The 22174-nt window shown below is 43.6% G+C and overlaps 3 protein-coding genes across 3 annotated transcripts in view; all 3 read right to left on the bottom strand.

Moving 5' to 3' along the window:
* Positions 1–357: 357 nt before the first annotated feature.
* On the bottom strand, positions 358–13997 carry LOC109462762 (mediator of RNA polymerase II transcription subunit 13-like). The gene is made up of 19 exons (XM_019759352.1): positions 13865–13997; positions 13383–13494; positions 12631–12989; positions 11478–12273; positions 10983–11099; positions 10293–10463; positions 9599–9825; positions 9061–9184; positions 8779–8838; positions 8058–8506; positions 5974–6165; positions 5319–5539; positions 4720–4862; positions 3949–4110; positions 3306–3491; positions 2510–2712; positions 1923–2087; positions 1692–1798; positions 358–1178 (listed from the first exon to the last, which is right to left on the bottom strand). Exons 3-19 carry the CDS (start codon positions 12958–12960, stop codon positions 1043–1045), a joined length of 3789 nt encoding a protein of 1262 aa, XP_019614911.1. The 5' UTR covers positions 12961–12989; positions 13383–13494; positions 13865–13997; the 3' UTR covers positions 358–1042.
* LOC109468439 (mediator of RNA polymerase II transcription subunit 13-like) lies at positions 13327–20474 on the bottom strand. Its single transcript, XM_019766718.1, has 7 exons — positions 20451–20474; positions 18414–18589; positions 17260–18039; positions 15460–15641; positions 14635–14796; positions 13865–14001; positions 13327–13494 (listed from the first exon to the last, which is right to left on the bottom strand). Exons 1-7 carry the CDS (start codon positions 20472–20474, stop codon positions 13327–13329), a joined length of 1629 nt encoding a protein of 542 aa, XP_019622277.1.
* A 1296-nt stretch (positions 20475–21770) lies between these two features.
* Positions 21771–22174, bottom strand: part of LOC109468330 (mediator of RNA polymerase II transcription subunit 13-like) — a 54564-nt gene continuing 54160 nt past the window's right edge. The window contains exon 10 of the mRNA XM_019766614.1: positions 21771–21825. Coding sequence (XP_019622173.1) covers positions 21771–21825 — 55 coding nt within the window. The remainder of the gene's footprint in view (positions 21826–22174) is intronic.

Below are 22174 nucleotides of genomic sequence, written 5' to 3'. Positions count from 1 at the left end.
GAATGTTTGAGAGTGGGTCGTGGCAGCAACTTAAAAACACTGAATTCTCATTCTCTAAACCTGCGACAATCACAACATTGTCCATTTCATGGACTGCTGCTGCTCTCCCTTTCAACACACACAAAAAAAAACATGCATGTACAGACAGACATGAGATGTTCAGGTTTGCCTTCGGAAATTAGTTTTATCTGGTTAGTACAGCATAGGGTATTACAGTTTCTTTTTACAGAACTGGTATTGACTCTTACCTGCTTATGTTTTGCTAGAAAACTTTTGCCACGTTTGGGATTGTGTTCTAGCAGCAAAAGCACCACCTTCATCGGATACATAAACTGCTAGCGGCGAGAAGCAGTACTCCAGGCAGAAGCTCTGACGAAGGTGTCTGATAGACATTGAAATGTAAGCAAGTGAGAGTCTATACTTTGGTTTGGGTTATGTTGGTTAGGGTGAAAAGAAACCCTAATACCCATATGCTCATGTTTGATCGAGAGGGAATACTGAATTGTTAGTTGTTCTTTGGAATTGCAGATGACAGAAACAGAAATATGAAGTACTACTGAAAAGTTATTGTAACCGCCGACTTTGTATCGGCACCTTGTCAAAAACGGAACTTTCTCTGGGCAGATACTATTGCTCATTTCATTTTCATTTGCAGCACTTGCCTCAGAAGTAACCAGCCAAAAAAGAATTTGTGTCAACTGAGAAAACTTATCACCTTTCCTAAGATGAAACAAGTACTGTATCATTGTCTAAGTGAGAAAAAATTGTGGCAGATGCTCTACTGTTTTGCCAATTCCACAACAAAAATCACCAAAAATAGCGAGTGGTGGGAAAACTGCACCAGAAAACTGTACTACCTTCACCCCAGTTGCTATAGTAACGGGCATCACCATGACGACCAGCTGTAAACAGATACACACAGCATCATGTTCTGTTTCGAAGGAAACAAGTTTTGCGTCCAAAAAATTGCTATGAGAAAAAAGTCTGTCTCAGGATGCCTTGGAAGCCACGGTTGCTATGGATACCGTTGTCATAGCTACTGTTACGTCAACAGTGTTGCCATGGTGTTGTAGAGCTTGGTCAGCACCACCATGTGCACGGGGAGGCAAGAGCGGCGGTCCCTCCTCACGGGGTCGTAGGTCAACCAGGACAAAGCATTGTAGCTTTCCAAAACATACCTGGGTGGGGAAACAAAAATCGGTATTAAAACACAGTATCTTTGGCCATCTACAATGTATACCATAACCACACTATAACACTCTCACAGTCAACTCTACAAAAATGTACGTACCACCAATCAACTCTACCAAAAATGTACACTTCTTAATATGTTCTTTACATAATGTTCTTTAAAGCTGTCTGTAATAATACATGTACTTTCAACCACAAGTTTGGTGCTTATACATGTACAGATACTTATAATATGTTAGACACTGTCAGTCAGTCTCAAAAGACTATGACTAAGACCGCACAACAACAGGGTGGTAAGGTTCCTTTACAAATTGAACTTCTTCAATGTTTAAAGGACAAGTTATGGGGCCTGCTTGGTAGCACTGGCAGCGTGTCGGCATGCATGTTTGTTAGACTATACTATCTGAAATTGTTGTTCTTTAACAAAGCTTTAGTCAATGAAGGGTCAATGAATATGAACATTTTAAATCTACATGTGAAGATTAAGTTGGCACACTGACCTGAGTACATCACATGTAAGGTTGGAGTCCAGGGGGTGGGAGTGTCGAGACTGGAGGATCTCTTCAGAGTTCTGCTGTACAGCCGGGGTGTGCACATGGAGCGCAGACTGAAAATACAAACATATGGTGATTGGCCTTGCATGAGGACACTCGCTAGAGGATAAGTAAGCAAGTAAAAAAATCTCCTAAAATCAAAATAGGGAAATTTTTCCAGATGTTAGTGTGACTCACCTTGAGGTACACTGGACAGATGCCCTCAGCGTGAGGACAGGATGACCAGAAGGACTTGGGCATGTCTCCGATGGGGGCTGTGGAGATGAAGTAGCCCAGGGCCAGGGGCTGCTGCAGAAGCATGGGGATCTCATCCGGGTCAGGCAGGGGCTGGGAGGAAGACGTCTGGGGAGAACATGGAAGATATCAGCATCATTAATATTATAAATCATAAAATTTTATACCTAATGTCCTCCTAACCACATCAAGTCCTGTGGCTGAGAGACTTATTTTCAACATTTTTCCAGTGGTCTTTTACCTAGTTTAACAAACTACTGCTCTATTTATTCTTACTCAAACACATTCATTATATAATACATGGTGAGCAGCCCCTCCAGCTCTCTCCTGCTACAAAATGTAAGTTTGTGACCCAACACCACTGAGTGTCTGCTACAGCACCAGTTACCATGGTGACAGACGTCTGGTCCAGGTCATTGACTTTATTTGTGTGGAGAAGAGGAGGAACAAGAAACAGAGCAAAAACAATGTTTTCCTTCTTTAAACATTAAAATTTTTTAAAATTGTCATTTTGTGATATTCCTACTTACTTTCCCGCTGCCGTCCCCTCCCCCTGAGTAAGGGTTAGACTGCCCCCCGCCGGAGAAGCCCCCTCCTGTGGGGGACTGCGGGGAGTGGACCGGAGACGTCAGCGCGGTCGGGGAGGCCGCCAGGCCCAGGAACTGGTTCAGGTCCGAGTCACCCAGGTCCTCTTGCAGCACAGGGAGAAGGTCATCATCACCCAACATGTCACCTGTAACGGTACAACAGTTACTACAACTTCCGAAAAAAGTTTCATCCGGTTGGCAAACTATAGGGTACTGGAGTCTTCTTTTACACAACCAAAATTTTCTCACCTAAGTGATGATGTTTTGTTTTTATAGTGGCGAGAATCAGAACTCAAGTCAGTACACCAAAACATCAGCATTTAGGTGAGAAATTTTGGTTGTGTAAAAGAAAACTCCAGTATCAGTTACTACAACTGTAAGTTCTCTTTGATGCACATTTTGTATCTAACACCATCCCATTCTTGTACTTCTTTCTGTCAGGTAGTTTTTCTGTGAGTAAACATTTTTAAAGAGGCACCAAACACTGAGCGAAACATGCTCTTTCAAATGACATTATTTAACAATGCTTTCAAAACAGATGCCTAGAAAAGTCACAATAAAAGACCAGGGATTACACAGGGATCAAATTTTCAACAGCCACTCTTGCCTTCATCTGGACAATTAATGACCATCACTTCCGTACATAAATCCACGAATGTTCAAGACACGTGACCTTATTCACGCGAGACTTTACGGGTACGTGATGTAAGCAATTATATCCCATGATAATGCCACCCACCTGAGTTGCCAGCGAAGCCGAGGTCCATGGTCTCGGTGATGTTGAAGTTGGCTGCAGCTGCCTGGGTGGTAGCGGACGTGGGGAAGGCCATGAGGTGTGTACAGGACGCGTCTCGCGGGGTGCTGAGCTGAGAACCCAGCAGTCCGCCTGGCCTGGCACCCGGAGCTGAGCCTGACATCACTGACTCTGTAGGGGGGAAGAGAAGGGGGTGAGATTTCTCGGACAAGGCTCAAAATCCTTTTTTCCAAATACCACCTGCACTGGTGCAAGTAGCACTGGAAAATAACCTCCACGTGACAAATTTTAACTGCACTATACCTGCCTATACTACTCTGCATGAAAAAAAAAAAGATTTTGTGAAGTATGTATCAAACCGTTTATTTTCTTCACTTAGCATTTCACAGGTGGTAACAACAAACCAAGCCATCAGTACAGTAAACAAAATGTCCTCAAATACAGTACCCAGGACTGGCATGGTTAAGGTTAGGTGTATCTAGACATTAGAAATACCTGCAGAGCTCCAATTTTACTCAGTACACTTTTACCTGCATGTGAATTATTTCGAGCCCTGATAATGTTCAAGAGAAACAAATAAACTGGTTTCGTCTAACGGATATACCAAGAAACACGTGACGACACGTACCGTGGAAGATCCTGAGCGCGCTCTCGGGCTCCAGCGACACCATGCAGGCAGAGAGGATTGTGGGACAGTCGCACTGCGGGGACATGGAGCACATACGGCACACCTCCTTCAGGTTCCTGCTGGACTTCAGGATCCGCTGCCGGCTCAACAGGCTGCTCCAGTCTACAGGACACACACAAACACTGATGTTATAACATCTTTGAAAAAAACCATTGTCATTAATGCAGTAGGAGCCACCTTGTTACATAGTTTTAAAGGCATCCAATGCAATTTGAGGGCTGCAAAGCTGCATTTTCAAAGTAAATTTTCTGGTCATCCTTTTAATGTAGCATTGTAGTTGCTGTAATGAATCAACCCTATCCAACAGCATACTGATATCTGTGAGACAAAATTGCAATGTCTCAATGCAATGACAGAAAACGGTTGGTTGGTTCAAGCTATTTATGGGTGGTACCCAAAAAATAAAAGAGATGCCTCATGTTTTGGGGTTATTTCAAATGCTTCAAGTATAAAATGATGACGAAAATGTGCTAAGAAAGGGCAGTAAGTGCCAACATCAGACAGATTTCCTCATTCAAAACATTTTTTATTTTGCCATCCTAAAATTGCATTTTAAACAACACTTCGTGGGAGTTAGGTACGCAGGGACAATTTGTGATAACTTGTATACTGTAACACTAACAGAGCCAGAAGCCTCTACTTCCCTGCAAAGCTGTAAAATAAAAATGTTGAAATTCCAAACAACTTTCTAACCAGTAGAACTGGACCTACCTTTGAGCTCGCCGTGGCCGATCCTGCCCAGTTTGCCGATGACGATCCTCCAGGGGAAGGTGGTGGTGGCGATGACAGACAGGACAAACTCCCACAGCTTCTGTAGACCCATCCTGCACGCTGTCACCTTACGGGGCTTCGGACTGCAGAGGAAGGAGTACAACTCAATGGTCAGAATGACAAATTGACATAACAAAGTTGGCAGATACTGATAAGTTTTGTGTGTCTGGATGAATCCTATGAAGGCATCTTCTTCCATGAGAGATACCATATTGAGTATGGTAAAATCCTAATAAATATCAGTTCTACATGTATATCTTTAGATATGGCTGAAAAGTCCTATACAAGAATTAAAGTCTCTGCCACATAGAACACATCTGTAAGCTGACTCAGGTCTGTTGCAGTGTTCTTCTCTTCTGCAGAGTGCATCAGTCTAGCTTCCCTTATGAGAGATACACTGCACCTATATTGTACATGTGCAATTAAAGCATGGCATCAGCTGTAAGTCTACACTTATCTGTAACACAGACATTAGAATGACAGCTTTTTCAGCCAACAACCTATCTATACTGATCTGTTCCAGTTCTTTCCCTCCTCACCTGATGGGAGCCTCCACGCTGATGACCACGGTGTCCAACAGTTCTCCCCGCAGGTCCGTGACCGTGGCCAGCAGCCAGCGCTGGTCCGACGACAGGCAGTACGCGCAGAACAGGACCCCCGACTTGGGCGTCAGCTCGCCAAACGACTCCACCAGCTCCGTCTGTTTGTCCTTCTGCGGTGCCAGGATGTATGGCGGAGTGTACAGGTGCAGCACATCCGTCTATGTGGGGGAGAATAAAAAAAATGTTAATGTAATTGGAAATGAATCAAGAGACCTCTAGCACAATGTACCATAACTGCAGAGCTCATTTCATGCAGAGATGTACAATGTTCCATTGATCATATCAAGGAGGGCAGCCACTATATCCAGTATGTATCCTGAAGAAGTTATGTTTTAACAATATTACAAGCCTACACATCACAGTAAGTAACGGAAGTCAAATCTTTAGTTCTCTCACCAAAAGAGACCTCTAGCAGAATATAACATAACTGCAGAGCTCATTAAACATTTCATACAGGCGTAGTGCCATGTTTAACTGATCAGATCATGACAAGGACCATGACTATGTCCAGTACACATCTGTTATGTTTTAACAATATTACAAGCCTAGACATTACAGTAAGCAACAGTAGTCAAACCTATAGTTCTCTCACCTCTTTTGACTTGAGGATGGCTTCGTTCTGTGCTGAGGGGCCGAACCCTGTGACAGACTTGGCGTGGATGGTGAACTGTAGCGTCCTGTGGCTCTGGGTGAAGACGGAGAAGGCCAGGGTCTTCAGGTGCTGCAGGTACGTCGCTCGCTCCTCCGCCTTCTGCGGCTGGACCAGCTGCTGTACGGGGATGATCTGAGGAGGGACATGGAACATTGGTGTTAAAGGCATCCAACGCAATTTCAGGGCAGCAAGACTGGATCAAAGCAAACTTTCTGAATCAATCCTATCCCATATCATACTGATATCTGTGAGGCAAAAATGTGATGTCTGACAAAAAACAGTTGCTTGTAATGTTTCTTAGTAAATTCCTACTGTAGTCTGGTTCCAGCTATTCATCTGTTTCTAGATCTTTATAGCCACATTGTTTTGCTCAGTGACCAATATGATACTGGAATTGACAACTATAGCTGAGACACCTAGCAACACACAGCAGAACTACAGGTTAATGAAATATTTGGAGATGACTATCTGAGGCAGCCACTAAAATGCTTGCAAAGCCCTCTTCTTTATCATATATGCATATAAGCCTTACTAGATGCAAATGTGCATCTTAATGTGCTGCAGTTCTCTCACAATCACCACTGCTTCAGACGTTCTACTGAGCTACATAATTGTTGGGAAAAAAGGTCCTTCATGTAAAACAGGCCTTATCTTCTAGACATGACGTCAGCCATATTCAACAGAGTCCTCTAGCAGAATATAACATAACTGCAGAACACATCTAACATTTCACACAAGCCTGTCACCACACCCAATATTGATCCATATTGCAAATCTAATTGTTGGATTAAAAATACTGACAAATTGTAAAAAAATATTGACAGAAAAATCTGTGCCTTGGTTCATATGGTATCAGAGATAAAATATATAAGTCAAGGTTTTCCCTTAGGCCACTATATCTATCTTACTGAATTTTGACATGAAAATGTCAGAAAACAATAAAAATCACATTTGTAATTGGTACAACCTAAGGATACTTCAGTGGAAGATGATATCAATTCTGTACTGTACATTTTTAACTCAATACTGCCCTCCTCCCTTCTCTAGCTGTGCCAATAGTGTGTTGTATAAAAAGGGCTATCTATCTTAAGCCATTCTAATTCAAAATGCATGGTTACAATCATCCACTGCAACCTTCCGCCCTGCACTTATTTGACATACATCATTCTCCGCAAAGTCAATTACGATGATAAGAGGCGAATGTGACAGTTTCCTCACAACGCTACACAATCTGTGTTCCCAGGCCGGTGATTGTCCCAAATACATCTGACAGCCGACATTAATATCCACCCTCCCGCGACCCACATTCATTTCCAGTGGGCTCCGAGAAGCATCATCTTTCTGACCTTCGCTTCAACTGTACTCAAGCTAGCATCGCCGCCACTCAGAACGCCATCAAAGCACTTTGTAGAAAAACCCCTGGGCAGCCTCCGTGAGCCGTTTTACATTTGTGTAAAAAATGGTGTTTTCTAAAAATAACTGCTATTAATCCAGTTTTACTGCGTACCTTTTCTCACTGATAACCACAAATCTGCTGTTTTTCAGATACTGTAATTAATTTCTTTTTATACTTACACGTTCGCCGCTTTCGCTGTCACTTCTGTAGCACAAACTTATCATTACCATTAACAAATAATCTGCAGACTTTCTTTTTTCTGCGCCTTCCGCAAACATACAGTTCTGCCAACATGACCATTTTTCTCAGACCGCAAACATAAAGTGGAATACAGTATGCACGTAATCTTTCATGTATGATCAAGTAGAAACGTCGGTGTGATACCAAGTAGAAACAATTGTGTGATAGTAAGTAGAAACAATGGTGTGATACCAAGTAGAAACGTTGGTGTGATACCAAGTAGAAATGTTGCAGTGATACCGAGTAGAAACGTTGGTGTGATACCAAGCAGAAATGTTGGTGTGATACCAAATAGAAATGTCGGTGTGATACCATGTAGAAACGCCGGTGAGATACCAAGTAGAAAATTCGGTGAGATACCAAGTAGAAACGTCTGTGTGATACCAACCTGCAGACTGATGTTGTTCCTGACGTTGTTCATGACGTTGTCGGCCTGTAGGATCTCGGTGTAACACTTGAGCAGCCCGAGTGTGTACACGTCCGTGAGGTGGCCGTTCTCCGGCCCCATGCTGAACGGGTCCACGATGTACACCACCACCGCGAGCGGCTGCGCTTCCTCGTCCACTTCCTCGGGCGCGCTGTCCTTGTTTTCCTTGTTCTGCCCGCCTTCTGTGTTCTCGCCTCCGGTGTTGTTCGGGTCCTTGGGAGACTCCCCCTCCTTTCCCTCCCCACTGGAGGGGGGTGGGGGTACGGAGGGGGGTTTGTCTGTGTTCCCTCCGGAGGAAGATGTACCCGTGGTACTGTTGTTGGTGTTGTTGGAGGTAACAGAGTTCTTTCCAGGTGTCGGCACTGCCTTCAGGAGCGATGTGTCCAACGTGACAGTAGCCAAGTGGGCAGCTGTACGGAGACATGTGTCATTAGTGAACAAAAGCATGCATTGTAAAATATTAACCTTATCCCTGCTAAGCATTTATAAACCAGATTTTTGTATTGGTTAATAGAGTCAGGCAGCAGGGAGAAGGTTAAGGATTGGGCAGAAGGAAAAAAAGCACATTTACCATTGTGAAAATCTCCACACCAAAGGCAGAACTCACTGAAATTTAACCACTTTTTTCTGACAGTAAAAGAGATGTTTGTTCCAAAGGATGAGAAACAGTGGTGATACTTACCAAGGTCATGTTTGCAGACTTGTGCATACAATTTCAGCTTCTTGCCCACTGGTACAGCATCTGATGGACAATTTTATGCAGTTATAGCTCACGTCATTCTTGGCTACTGTACAACTTCAGTTCCGCATAAACTTCATTACTAGGCTAGAGAAAATTAGAATTATAACTTTATAATACTTATACAAATGCATCATCACAAAATATCTGTTTCACAGAATGCCAGTTATCTATCAAGTCCATGTTTAAAAATCTTAGAAGACGACACTGGTAGGAGGGACTGACCGAGTTTGTTGAACCACTCGTCCACGGGTTTGTCCGCCAGCCTCTCTGCCGCAACCTTCCCGACGCGCCGGATCCCGTCACGCAAGACCGTGGTGATTGGACGGTGGCGACCCAGTCTGCAACTCTAATGGATGGAGGAAAAACATTGGGACTTTTAAACGTACGTTAAGACAACAGTATTGTGTAAGGTAGAAGAATGACGGAGCGTGTGTCTGTGTGTGAACACAATTAACTTTATAATACCTGGGTGGATTGTCTTGATATAAGGTATGTGGGTAGGCCTTGATGAGATTTTGGACCCCCTAGCGGCTTATTATGGTACTGTGCCAGAACGTCTGGTTTTAATATCTCTTGATCAGGACATCCTATGGTCACGAATTTTGGATGCCGAATAGCTCTCGTGCTCAGGAAGAAGTGACGTGAGTTTGTGGCAGCTTATTCTCTCTGTGGCACACATATCATTTGGTGAGGAATGTGTTCGCAGATATCTAGTTCATTTTATCATTAGTCCTGTGAATGAAAACAGAATGAAGCTTACCTCATAGACTGTACTCAACTCCCTGAAGAAGGCCTTGGCGTTGCTGAGGATGGTGTCGTTGTCCGGACAGATGACCACGTACACGACATCCCGTGACGTGCCGAACGGCTCCAGCAGGAGCTTCTCCCAGTGGTTGAGCGCGAACGGAGACAGCGAGAGCCAGTCCTTCTCGTAACCAACCAGGAGGGAAGGCACGGGCAGCGGCTCCGAGCTGTTCTCGTCTCCGCCTGGTTTGAAAACATGAAAAGAAATTTTCCTTTGCAGCCAATACAATGCCAAAGCCTTACAAGAGTGTGCTGGCCATGAGAATTACACACAATAGATGTACTTTATAACACTTCATAAAAGTTATGCCTATGTAGTGGTAAATGGTAGTAAATATGCAGGAGTAAGACATGAGATGAAATGAAACTAGTTGAGTGCTTAGGATATTCGTGATTTTCTTATATACAACCTAGGATTCTTCCCACTTTACTTACATTTTGATGCTGTACATAAGAAAATCCAAATATCCTAAGTATGTTCCCAATAAATATTATTTTCGGTAGTTGAGTGCTTGCAAAGTTATGCCAAAGGCTGCACATATAGATCGATGAATACAGGTACAGACAAACCTATGCTATTGTATTGCTCTTACTATAATTGTAATGTCATCTAATATATTTTGAATAGACACTTAGGGAAGACTACATACCTCTGCCCACCAGCCTGTGGAACTGGCTCCAGGTCAGAGGGCCCTGGACGGTAGGTTTGGGCTCCCATAACCTGGTGGTGCGCTTCTTCTGGATGGCGTCCTGGAGGAGCGGCTGCAGTGACTGTAACATCCGCACCACATCACGCGATGACAGGCTACTCTGGTCTACAGCTGGGGGTGAAAAGGCAGGACAAAAAATTGTTAGAGGGACACAATCTGTTTATGATGCTAGGACTGGCATTAGAAGGTTTAGAATTGAGATTTTCTACAAGACATTGAGACTTTCTGCAAGACATCAAGAATTTCTGCAAGACATTGACTGATGATTGAGACTTTCTACAAGACACTGAGACCTTCTACAGGACATTTCTATTTAACTTTATTTTAAAATTTTTACAAGACATTGAGACACCTTTCAAGAAGTCTAGATATTGAGGCTTTCTACAAGACACTGAGACTTTCTACAAGACACAGACTTTCTAGAAGACATTGAAACCTTTTACAAGACACTAAGACCTTCTACAAGACACTGAGGCTTTCTACAAGACATTGAGACCATCTACATGACATTGAGACTTTCTACAAGGGATTGAGACTTTCTACAAGACTTTGAGACAGATATTTCCTTACTAAACTAAAGGAAGATTGGCTCCTTATCCTGTGACATGACAGTAAACTGAAACATCTCACCTTGAGGAGGAGGCCATGTGTGCTGACACACTGCCTTGTCTGCCTGGTCCAGTTTGACTGGGGAGCCGTCGTGACTCCTACCCTGCTCTAACGCCCAGTGGCACGCATCGCAATCATCTAAACAACAATACAGCAAACTGTTAGTTTTGCTATCAATATCATCTTTTCTTTTACAAAACCAAGTCAAGGTTTCCCTTTTCAAAACTCGGCGCAAGGGATCAAAATACTTTTTCCTGCACCGGTGCACATGCACATAACATTGAAAATTACCTGCACCAGACAAATTTTCCAAGCACCACTCAGAATTTTTTCACCTTCATTTATATATAAACCCAGTAATATATACATGTAGACTGGTATAGGTTAAGTGCAGGAAAATACCTAACATAGCTCCAATTTTACCTGCACTAACGTGCATACATGTAGGCAGGTGGTATTTCAAGTCCTATGCAAATCAATTTGGAGGTCGCCCATCTATTTGTCTACCATACTCACCACAGATGGTGACTTCGATTTTCTGCGAAACAACCGCTGGTCTCCGATTGGCCACGATTCTATCCAAGGAATGTGGTGTGGAATACAGGCTCGAACACTGGTCCTGCACAACTTGCAACAACGCTTTGGATATCCTGTTGTTTCCTGCTAATTTCATATTCAGAGTGGCTTTGTCGTCCGTCTTTCCCGACTGCTGGGCGCTACTGTCGCCCTCTCTACTAGTTCTGTTCACCTCGCTCGCGTTATCCTTCAGTCTCTTCACGTTCTTGAAGCCGAAGATCTCACAGAGATCCTCGGGGAACAACCCTGCTTTCCGCGCGTACTTGCGGTTCATGACGGCGCTGAAGCCGCACGTGCACTTGTACTGCGCCTCCTGGTTCTGGGCGTGGAACTCCGGGAGGTACACCTCCACGTCGGCGCCCTTGATGTTCACGTTACACACACAGATCACGCAGCTGTCGAAGTTCCTGTCCTTGAAGAGGTTGATCGCCGAATCCGAGAGAAGCATGTTGACGGTGAGACTGTGGGCCTCCATGGTGGGCCCCACGCTGTTCATATCCACGGAGTTCACGTTTCGGAAGGACGAGACTGTGGAAGGCGGGGAGTCGTACGGCCCCGGGCCCCCCGCACTGCGCGGCGTCTTCACCGAGGCGAAGGCGGGGGAGGCCATGGGGACGCTGTTGCTAGCGGTGACGGTCGTCATGGTAACAGGACAGGTGCTGATCATGTCCTGTGGGAGGGGCATGAGGTCCATGAACCCCCCTGTTGTCGCAGTGGGATAGTCCTTCACAGGCATCTAGAAGACAATCATGATATCAACTTTTACATGTACACTTTACCATCCAAATATACTAGTGAGTCCATAGTAAATGGCAACACATTTCAGACTGACTACACAATGTTTTAAAAGTAATGACCCTGGAAATCAACAAAACTGAAAACAAAGTCAGAGGAAAAGTTTTACTACACCTTACTACTAAAACGGAATTTACAAAATACATTGAATCATTACTTTAGATGCACATTTTTCTCCCAGCCTTCATAGATCATTGTTCATTTTGTCCCTTTGTTTGAATTTTACTTTTACGATGTCTAAGAACTCAGGACATAAAAAGGTAAGGCCTACACATGGGGTGAACTGTTCCCTTCGTACCTGCCATGATGGTTTATACAGCATGTTGTCCTTGAGTCGGATGGGTGGTAACTTGTGACTGGGGAGTGACTTGAGCGGTGCGTACATGGAGGACCCACAGTGGAGATGTGTGTTGGCTTTCCTGTACACGTACGACCAATCCTTGATCTGCTCCGGGACCGGACTACCCATGCTCTCGTCCACCTCGACTTCCGGGTAATCCGCGAGCGCCGTGGCCGCGTGCCCGTCGGGTTTCGTGATCCCCGGTACGGAGTCGGGGCTGGTGTACTCCTGGTTTCCCGCGTTACAGGGCGACAGGGAAGGGTTGACGGACGGAGGTGTTGGAAACATCGTCTGAAGGTTTTGAAGATCAGCTGGCCCTGGACAGGGGGAGGTAAGACGTCTTTGAGACTGCTTGTATTTTCAGAAAGTACCAAATTTTCAGACAAACAAAGAAACCTTCTTTGGTCTTACTTATCCAGTTAAACAAACATGTCTTCACAGTCTGGTATCACAACCCAAAATATGAGTGGTTCTTCTGAGCCTTGTTTTGTGGTGAAAATTGAAGTCAATACTAAAAAGTCTCATTTTTTAATGTGCTTTTTTCCATTTGAGAACAAATGATAGTTGAGTATGTCAGAGGATACAAGCTAATATGAAAAACACTGGTCTTTTTCTTTCTGGGCGTTCACAGCAGAAAAACAAACAAACCAGCTTTTATTCTTCAACAAGGATCAGAGGTAAAGTCTGTTTGTAAAAGGACAAAGCCTTACCAATGTTCCCAGTTCCCCCAGCAAAGACGCCACTCTTGTGCAGATGTGTCTGTGCTGAGTCTTCTGTTGATGCAGCACTGGCGCTTTTCGCACCTCCTGACGTAGACGGACCCTGTATAAAGAACTCGTTATTAGCATTGATTAGCAACAAAATTACCTTATTCATTATTTTTTCTAGTTCTACTTTCGTTTTTTACTTTTTTTGAGAGAGTTTTCATTGTTGCACTGCACTTTCTAAAAAAAATACTTATCGTTCTTTTGATTTCATTGTTCTTTTTCTAGTTCTACTTTCCTTTTCTTTACTTTTCTTGAGAGAGTTCTCATTGTTTTTTTACTTTGTTGAGAGAGTTTTCATTGTTGCCCTGCACTTTCTAGAAAAAGTACTATTTAATTTGGGGACAGGGTGTTTTGAAAAATATGAATTTAAATTTTATCCTTGTGAAATACAACAGTCCAGACTTCAACGTTCAGAAATAACGTACCCCGTCATCGTTGTCTGAGTCAGATGATTCAAAGAGTTGGTCAAGGTCGCTGAAGGTCACGGCCAGGTCTGCCTCTGTGGTCAGGCTGGTGGAGGACACCACCTTCACCGCTGGCTGGGGCGACGACAACTTGGGTTCTACAGAAATAAACATATGGAAAATTAATACATATGAAAATTGTGTATTGCCACATGCATGTTAACATTTAGCTCAAAAGGTAGTTCCACAGACTTTTCCAGGCCGTAGGGGCAGTGGGTTGATGATCAATTGTGTCTTCTTCTTGTTCAATCTTCCTCTGATAAGTTGTAGTCAGTGAAGTTTTGTCTCCAGTACAGTGTGTCTGTCAGTCATTGCGGACAGAAGTTCCGATCCTTGCAGACCAGTTTCAGACTCAATGAGTTTCTTAAGAATTGTGCTTGGACGACCAATCCTCCCTTTTGCATCTGGAGACCAAAGTAGGAGTCGTTCCGCTGGTTCTCTACCACTGTGTCTAGAGCACCGTATGAGAAGGCAGAGCACATCCCTCTCCATCTACCACCTATTGCCTCCCCAGCCAAAGTCAGGTACCTATTTTATACCTGGGTGGCATGAGGAAAGTTAATAATATGTAGACACATTGTATTGCCAGGAATCGAACCTATGACCTCTCGGTCTCCTAACCACTAAGCAATTTGACACCAAAGGATCTTATTTATAACTCTTTTAATTATTCTGTCCAAAAATACTGTACATTAGGAAAAACATGCTTCAAAGTGACAGTACATCCTTACCCTTGTCGCCGGATTTGGCTGGATCGCCCTTGGCTGTCCCAGGCTGGTTCTGTCCCTCGGGACCCTGCTTGTTAGACTGAGAGTCTGTGCTGTTCCTGTCTGACTGGGACGACAGAGACTGCAGACGACCCTTCTTATTGGACTTCCCTCTCGGAGGAAACCCTGGAGTTAGGTACAAATTACTGGGATCATCAAAGACATACATGTAGTCTCCCTGAAGCAGTTATGTCTGTTAAAGACTAATATCGTTTATTACTTTCTACTGGTACAGCAAAACAACTTTGAGAAATTCTACATGTACATTTCTATATTTGCAAGAAAAGATGAGTACTATATTAACATGTTTGAGGACTGGTGGTTTTGTTTTCCCAGTTTTTGCAATTTCCTCCACCAACAATTCATTACACAGTTCTTGTTACTTTGTGCCGATAGCTAGGCATTTTGTATAGCATTGCCTGAGTCTTCTTTTATGTAATGATGTTAAATGTATAGTAGTATACAGTATACTCTTTAACATCTACATGTAAGTGTCAGAAATATGGATAAGATAAAGTAATAATTATTGTAGTATTTTTCTATAGAAATGAAACATTATCAGTGATCGCTGACATTCTAGTAACTGTTATTCTATTTTATAGGGTGCACCCAAAATATTTTGTGTGCTCCCAATTTTTCAGGTTGAGTACACCAGTGCACCTATTCCCAAAAATGAATTTCCAGCCCTGCTCTGTGAAAGCAATTGTAAATGGACTTACTTACTCTGGCATTTTCACTGCGTTGCTACAGTAGTTTCGATCAAGAACTGTTATCCTCCCTACCACGTACCTGTTGGCATAAGGCTGGGAGGTGAGGAGTCCTCCATGAACTCATACGGGTCGATGCCAGGAGAGGTGCGTGCCATCAGACTCCTGGAGGAGGAGTCACTGTGGATGGTGTCCATGGCAGGGTGGATCGGCCGGAACGAGAAATTTGTCTTCATCTTCTTCAGAGGCCTCTCACGTACACCACTGTAAGGAGGGAAGGGGAAGACATTTTATCAAGATTGCTTCAAGATCACTTTCTTTCTTTCAAAGTTTCAAATTACATACTTTCGGTTTGTTTCATTGTATTTCAACACATTCAATTTTTAACAACAATATTAGACAATATCTACAATGTATGGTAATAAAAAACCTGAGGGAACTATATAGTCAGTAACAATTTTACAGTCACAGACTGTTTGATAATAATATAATTGAAATAAAATAATTTGACACAGAATAGACCAAAGGTCATTGACCTCTTTGTTTGAATTTTTGTTTTATGTTCAGCTATTGAGCAAGAGAGGGAGCTCAACTATTGAGGTTCTCAAAAGACAGTGCAATTTGGTCATTAAATTTTGTGGTGCTGTAGCATAATAGGTTGATGCTCCCATGCTGAAAGGTGTCAGCTATTTAAAGATACAGACAGTCCAATCGCATCAGGTCTGGATCGCATAACACATGTCCCCAAAGGTCATTGACCTCTTGTCAGCCATTGGGCTTGTATCAAGCTGTTTTGATTTTGTTGCCAATCCATAAACAGAGTTACAACTTATGCGGAGGTTTGTGTCCAATGGTCTCGCTTACAGATTTTAAATTTCAACTCAACTTTGCAACCTCCTTCCATGTACATTAAAATTAATATTGTGTGTTCTACACATTCTACTATTTTTCTGTTCTACTCAACTTCAGCACTACAACATCTGCTACAGATGTCATCATTTTGTAGAGGTGAGAACCCTTCAAGTTTCAAGGGTCTGATGATCTGAAATGACCCCTCCTTCAAATTAGCCAAGGACTTTGACTATTCATCTACCCATGACGACTGCTGGCTATATTTAGAACTTTGAAGTGCAGTGAGTGATGGCCAGTGGCCTAGCATATGATCTGACTGTTCTATTTTTAGTAGGTACAGGCCATTAAATAAGTGTTGAGTGTTGTTAGGTCAGATGTTAGCACATGTGCCAATCTGGGGAAGAAATTCCACCCCACCCGCCACACATGTTGCCTATTACTTCCATGAATCTGCCAGCTATAAATGGTGGTGTTCTTTGCTTTGGTCTCATTTCTAGGGACAAACAGCATGAGGGAACTGAAGAACAGTTTTTGGCTTCTCGGCAAGTCTGTAAGTCCGTCCGTCTGTCTGTCTACATCTATGTGTGAGAGTATTTGATTTCACTGATTCCTGATGCAAACAATGTAGCAAACATCTTTGGTACAGCTATTTTTTTGTCCAGAAGGGTTGCAAAGCAGTATGGGTAAGGGAATGAAGCCTGCTATCTCTTATCTCCCTATTACAACACGACTAGAAAGCACTAATCCATTAGGAGTTGAAAGAGCAAGGAAACTTTTTGTTTGTTTGTTTGTTTGTTTGTTTGTTTGCCCACGATCATGATAATTCTGGCATACTCATTTCCACCTGAGCAAGGTGAGGAAAGTCGTGTAAAGTGTCTTTTCCAAGGGCACAAGGTTGGTGACTTGGCGGGATTTGAACCCGGGACCTCTTGGTCTGCAGTTACACCATACAACCCCACAATTCTTCTTCACATTTTCTTGACATCATCAGTACAAAGATTGGAAGTTGGAAGGAGGGTTTGCTACTTACAGTGCCGGCCTCACGGTCAAGTCTGGCAAGGTTTCCCCGAAGCTCCCTCTCCCCCGTTTTTCCAATCCCGCGGTGTCAAACACCGTCGGAACGAGCGCCGGTCTGTGAAACTCCTTTCCTGTGTTCACTTTGGGAAGTTTGTAGCATTTCCATCTTCTGTCCTCCTTTTCGCTCTCCGGAGGCAAACCCTTGTACTCGTTAGCTGCTTTCTTCTCCAGTCTTCTCTGAACCTCCGTTACCACCGCCGTGTTGTTCACGAACGGGAGGCTACATTCCCTCTGGGAGGTGACAGTAGGGGGGCCCATGTCGTTTTCCTTCTTTACGATCGGATGCGGGCTTAACGTCGGCATTGTTCTTTCTCCCGGAAGTGAGCTGGACGCCGTCCCGGACGGCGCCACGAGCGGGGAGGGCGCCGCAGAGTGAGACGACTCCACCGAGCCGGGCGTCGGCAGGAAACGCTTGTTATCCACGCCCTGCCCACCCCCTCCGGCTAGTGGTCCCATCCCCAGTCCTAGTCTCTGATTGGTGAAGTTCTCCTGGTCCACGCCCATGTAGGAGTCGACGGAGGGGGTTGGTACGCGGTGGTGGAATGGTGTGAGGGGACGGACCCGGGGCTGCTGCTGTTTCTCCTGTTTCTCTGACTTGTCACTCTGTTTGTGTTTGGAGGAGGTCCCGCCCAGGCTGGTCCAGGCACTGTACGTGTGTTTGGACAGGCCTGAGGAGGAACTGGGCGCAGGGCGGCTGGACCCGTGGCCTGATGACCGCGACTTTACCTTTTGTCTGAAAACAAACAAAGAATTAAGGTTTTATGTCAATCACTGAATCAGGAAAGTGATCTAAATCCAGTTTTAGCCCACTGAAGAGCTAAACTCCTACTGGTTGTGACAGGGAAGACAGATTCTATGCAAAGTATTTACAGGTTCACTGTTTCCCTAGCTCTTCTCAAGTAGTGAGCATGTCAGCTGAGCAACAAAAGCCGGGATTCGAACTCCCAACCTCTTAGTCCAGAGGCAGTGTCGCTGACTACTGGACTATGCATGCTACCACAGTTAGGCCGAAACATAAATAAAAGAGCAACTGCAAACCTCCACACCAAGATATGCTACCCATGACAGTATTGTAACTTTTTAGTCATACAAAAAGATATTTCTTACCTGGAACACTTGCAGTCAACCTTCTGTGTCGGGTCGATGAAGTCCCAGTTTCCGAGATCCGCTCCTATCCCATCATCCCCTGCGTTATTTGCGGCATCCGGGTGCGGTCGTCTGCAAAGTAAAGATACCGTTTTAGCAGGGAAATTGTCATTTGCCCTACATGAAAGTAGTGTTAACTTGAAAGGTGGACAGACAATTTAGATGATGGCTTTATATTTCAACTTGTTAGTAAATAAACAGTCAACTAAAAAGGTAACATTTGCAAAGCAAAATGCGTATTTATGTTTACCTTCGCATATGGTCTGCTCTGTTACTTCTTACTCAAACACATTTACATACATGGTGACAGGAGTCTAAATCCCTCCTACTATAAAATTGTAACATGATGTAACCCAACACCAGTTACCGTGGTGAGAGACAGTCTAGTCATTGACCAGGTCAGAGGTCAGTGTTTGGAATGGAAGAAGAAACAGAGCAACAACAATGTTTTCCTTCAATAAACATAATTATTGATATCACAATTATGGTACAATGTAGATTCACACATCAAGAGTATGATTATGGTAGTTTTATTTCTTCCAAAGGTGCCAAGATATTTCATTTGTTACATCGTGTAGTCCTGACATCACAAATATGGGTACATACTGGATAACAGCTATTCGTGGCTTTGGCTTGAATAACTATGTGTCACATTTCTGGGGCTTGTCCCTGAGCATACTAATTTTCAAGGCCAATTCATATCTCTGATCTGTTCAATGACGTGTTTCTGACAGGGCCAGCAGACAGGGGTAATACATAATTCATACCGGGGACAGAAACTGCAATGGTGAACGAGTATAAATCAGCAAGGGTGGCCAAATACAATTATCAGTGAACCTGTGTATATGATGTGGTTATGGCTACAGAATTCGTAGATGTAGTTTGACGGCCAATCACTGGCTAACCGCAAGCACAAGAGACACTGTAACATATAAAAATTATAGAATAGACAGCCACATAAGGCATGTATACGAGTAGGATTAACTTCTAGTCTTGACCTTTTGGTCTGAAAATCCATAATCCTTTTATTGTACCTAATCTTAAATGTTTAATCCTAGGTGAGTACATACATAGAATCTTGGTCTGTTTGCTATTGTTTTTTTTAATATAAAAGAAAAGCATCAGCTGACTTTTAACTTGAGTGTTCTATGGGAAAATGTTTTAATTTCTAATTCTGTGGCTTTGCCCATCATAAAAAGGTTGCTCCAGCCTACATCGGTTTATGTCTCTGCCCATCACTTGCTCTATACGTGGTCATAACCTTGCACATAATGGCCGTACTTGCTGGGAGTATTGGCCAATAATGTGTTTCGCTGTAATCACCGCTAAAGGTAGCTGGAAAATGCCTGTAGTGGCAGATTTTGAGTGGGCAAGTTTCTCACCGAGCAAGCTTTAATAGTGGGGTAATAATCGTAACTACAAATGCTGGAGAGTGAGGGTTCTTATTTATATCAGTCTGTTGCTCAATGTCGGCCATTTAGGCTCCATGGATTTTGGTACTTCATCCTAGGGTTGTAGCCAGCCTGAATTTTTTTCAATAATTTTTGTTTTTTAATGTAATGCGCAACAATCCTAAGCAGGGGTCGAAGGGGGAAAATTTTGAAATCTTGACACATTTTGGGGGAAAATTTTGCGGGTAGACTAAGCTCTTTAGAAATATCTTTTTTATCCCAATTTTTGTCTGTCAAACATGACAGATAGGACAAAATGTTTGTCCGTCATGAGCAGCAACATTCTGTCAAATGATGGAAGGACGGACGTAATTAACTGTTTTATGTAAACAAATGCAAGAAATCAAGTGTTTATTTTTTTTTATAACAGGTACTCTTTTGTAAGGTAGATTAATCTAGTATGTTTGGTGTTAAATATTGTACTAGATGCTATATGTTGTACCTTGAACGATTATTGTGCAATAAAGTTTATCATTTACTGTGATAAGTCTTTCAAACAGACCTGTTGTAAACCCCTGGTCCCTCCCCAACCCTGCCTAACTCCTACCCTCCCTCCCTCCCTCCCTGACATGCCCGTCTCCCTGTATAATTGCACGGTGGTGGAGCGTAATAAACCACCTCCAACCAACCGTGACAAAACAGCACCCTCTAAATGGTTCCCCTGTAATGTACTTGGTTGACACACGTGGTGTGCCCACCTATAGTGTTATCAGGAAGAGCTGGTCCCAGCACAATTTTTACGACGCAGTTATGAGGATGGATACTATCAAGATATTAAAGAAAACTGTGTCTCGATCTGAGTGAGATTTGTAGAAAAGCGAAAACAAATATGTGGTTTGACATAGCAGCAGTATAAAAGTCAACCCAGTAACTAACGGTGCCCCGATCATGCCGATGGCCAGTGACCACTAAAATTTAAGCTGGGACAACTAAAAAGACAATTTGGGTCATATTTGGGACAATAGAAAAATCATCAACATCAGAATGTCAGCCCTTTTTTCATTTGGCTCCGGAAAAAGCTCCCCCAAATTTCCCGTTCACTCTGCAATTATATGGAAGTCAGAACGTAAGCAAAATAAAGCTGACTTCAAGTTCACTCCCTGAAAAACAAGTTGGGACAGTTCATCCTCACTTCTGGACAATTGAGATTTATTTTCGGGACAATGCTGGGACAATAGGAAAAATTTTAATTTCCGGGCCTGCAACCTCTCAAATCATTTGTCATTTCCGCCACCTGACATTTTAAGGCCTCATGTTTCACATTGCAACAGTGACACCTAGCTGTAGTGTGAGGTAGAGCCACTAGTCAGTATTGCCCTGAGGAAGGTGACAGATGGCTATCAAAATCTCGGCAAGGATGAACACTTGTGTACAAAGCACTAATGTTATCCAGTGATTTACCGGCTAGATGTAACTACTCATGGCTGTTTGATAAAGCTTTCTAATATCAGACATGACGTTAACATTTACGTGTGATGAATTAATAAAGATCAATAAATTATGTCGAAATTATTTCCGCTGCTATTCAATATAATCGGGGTGGTGAAAGATTCAATACGCTTGTTTCCTCGCCAGTCAGAGAACACTTGCTGCTTCTCTAACCGCGATTCCTGCGAGAGTTACCGCCTTGTCGGAGCGAAACAATCTGCCAATCTCCTCGGTGGCCCTCCCTCCCGCCCAGAGCTCACCAAAATTCATGCCCTACACGCTTCAACACCCCAGCCAATGCATAAATTACCCCGGGCGACAACAGCCTGCTTATAACTAATGTGGCCGCGAGCTCGGCTAAACGACGATAAATCTCCGCCGGGGTGACGGCGATGGGTGCAGCTCGCGGGAAAACCGTCCCGGGGACGTCGCGAGCGGATCACGACGAGTCGCGGGAGATGGATTGCCGCGCGCCAGCGAACCCTGCCAGCAGCCTGACATTTCACATTTGGGAAAATGAGGAACGGGTATATTAGATTTGCTTAGAAAATTGTTTTGTCAAAGTGTAATAAACGGGAGGTTGGACAATTCATAACGGGCTCCAATGGACCCAGTTGCATTGTAAATACCCCGCGGGGGGAGGGGCTGTCAAGCCTGCCTTATTGGGGGCCAATGGAGGATTTTCTCAAGTCCAAGACATATCGGAACATTACAGTTTAGAAGAAGGCCTGAGAACTCAACTATATATCACATCTATAGCTCGGCTGAATGAAAACTACCCAACCAAAGGCCCTGGTTTGTCCTATTTATTCAAACCGATTTTATCATTTTGTTGCACAAAAT

Source organism: Branchiostoma belcheri, unplaced genomic scaffold (genome assembly GCF_001625305.1).
Source record: "Branchiostoma belcheri isolate BF01 breed outbred unplaced genomic scaffold, Haploidv18h27 scaffold1, whole genome shotgun sequence".
In the NCBI taxonomy this organism is placed as follows: Eukaryota; Metazoa; Chordata; class Leptocardii; order Amphioxiformes; family Branchiostomatidae; genus Branchiostoma; species Branchiostoma belcheri.
This window is presented reverse-complemented; position numbering and strand designations above follow the sequence as displayed.

Excerpts from the sequence above, each read along its gene's own strand:
- LOC109462762 (XM_019759352.1), bottom strand. The coding sequence starts at position 12,960 with ATGTTTCCAACACCTCCGTCCGTCAACCCTTCCCTGTCGCCCTGTAAC. Across the intron at positions 11,100-11,477 it reads AATCGAAGTCACCATCTGTG|ATGATTGCGATGCGTGCCAC; the intron begins GTGAGTATGGTA and ends ATTGTTGTTTAG. Across the intron at positions 9,826-10,292 it reads CCACAGGCTGGTGGGCAGAG|GCGGAGACGAGAACAGCTCG; the intron begins GTATGTAGTCTT and ends TTTTCAAACCAG.
- LOC109468439 (XM_019766718.1), bottom strand. The coding sequence starts at position 20,474 with ATGTCAGGGAGGGAGGGAGGGAGG. Across the intron at positions 14,797-15,459 it reads TCCCAGCCTTATGCCAACAG|GGTTTCCTCCGAGAGGGAAG; the intron begins GTACGTGGTAGG and ends ACCTAACTCCAG. Across the intron at positions 14,002-14,634 it reads AGCCAAATCCGGCGACAAGG|AACCCAAGTTGTCGTCGCCC; the intron begins GTAAGGATGTAC and ends TTATTTCTGTAG.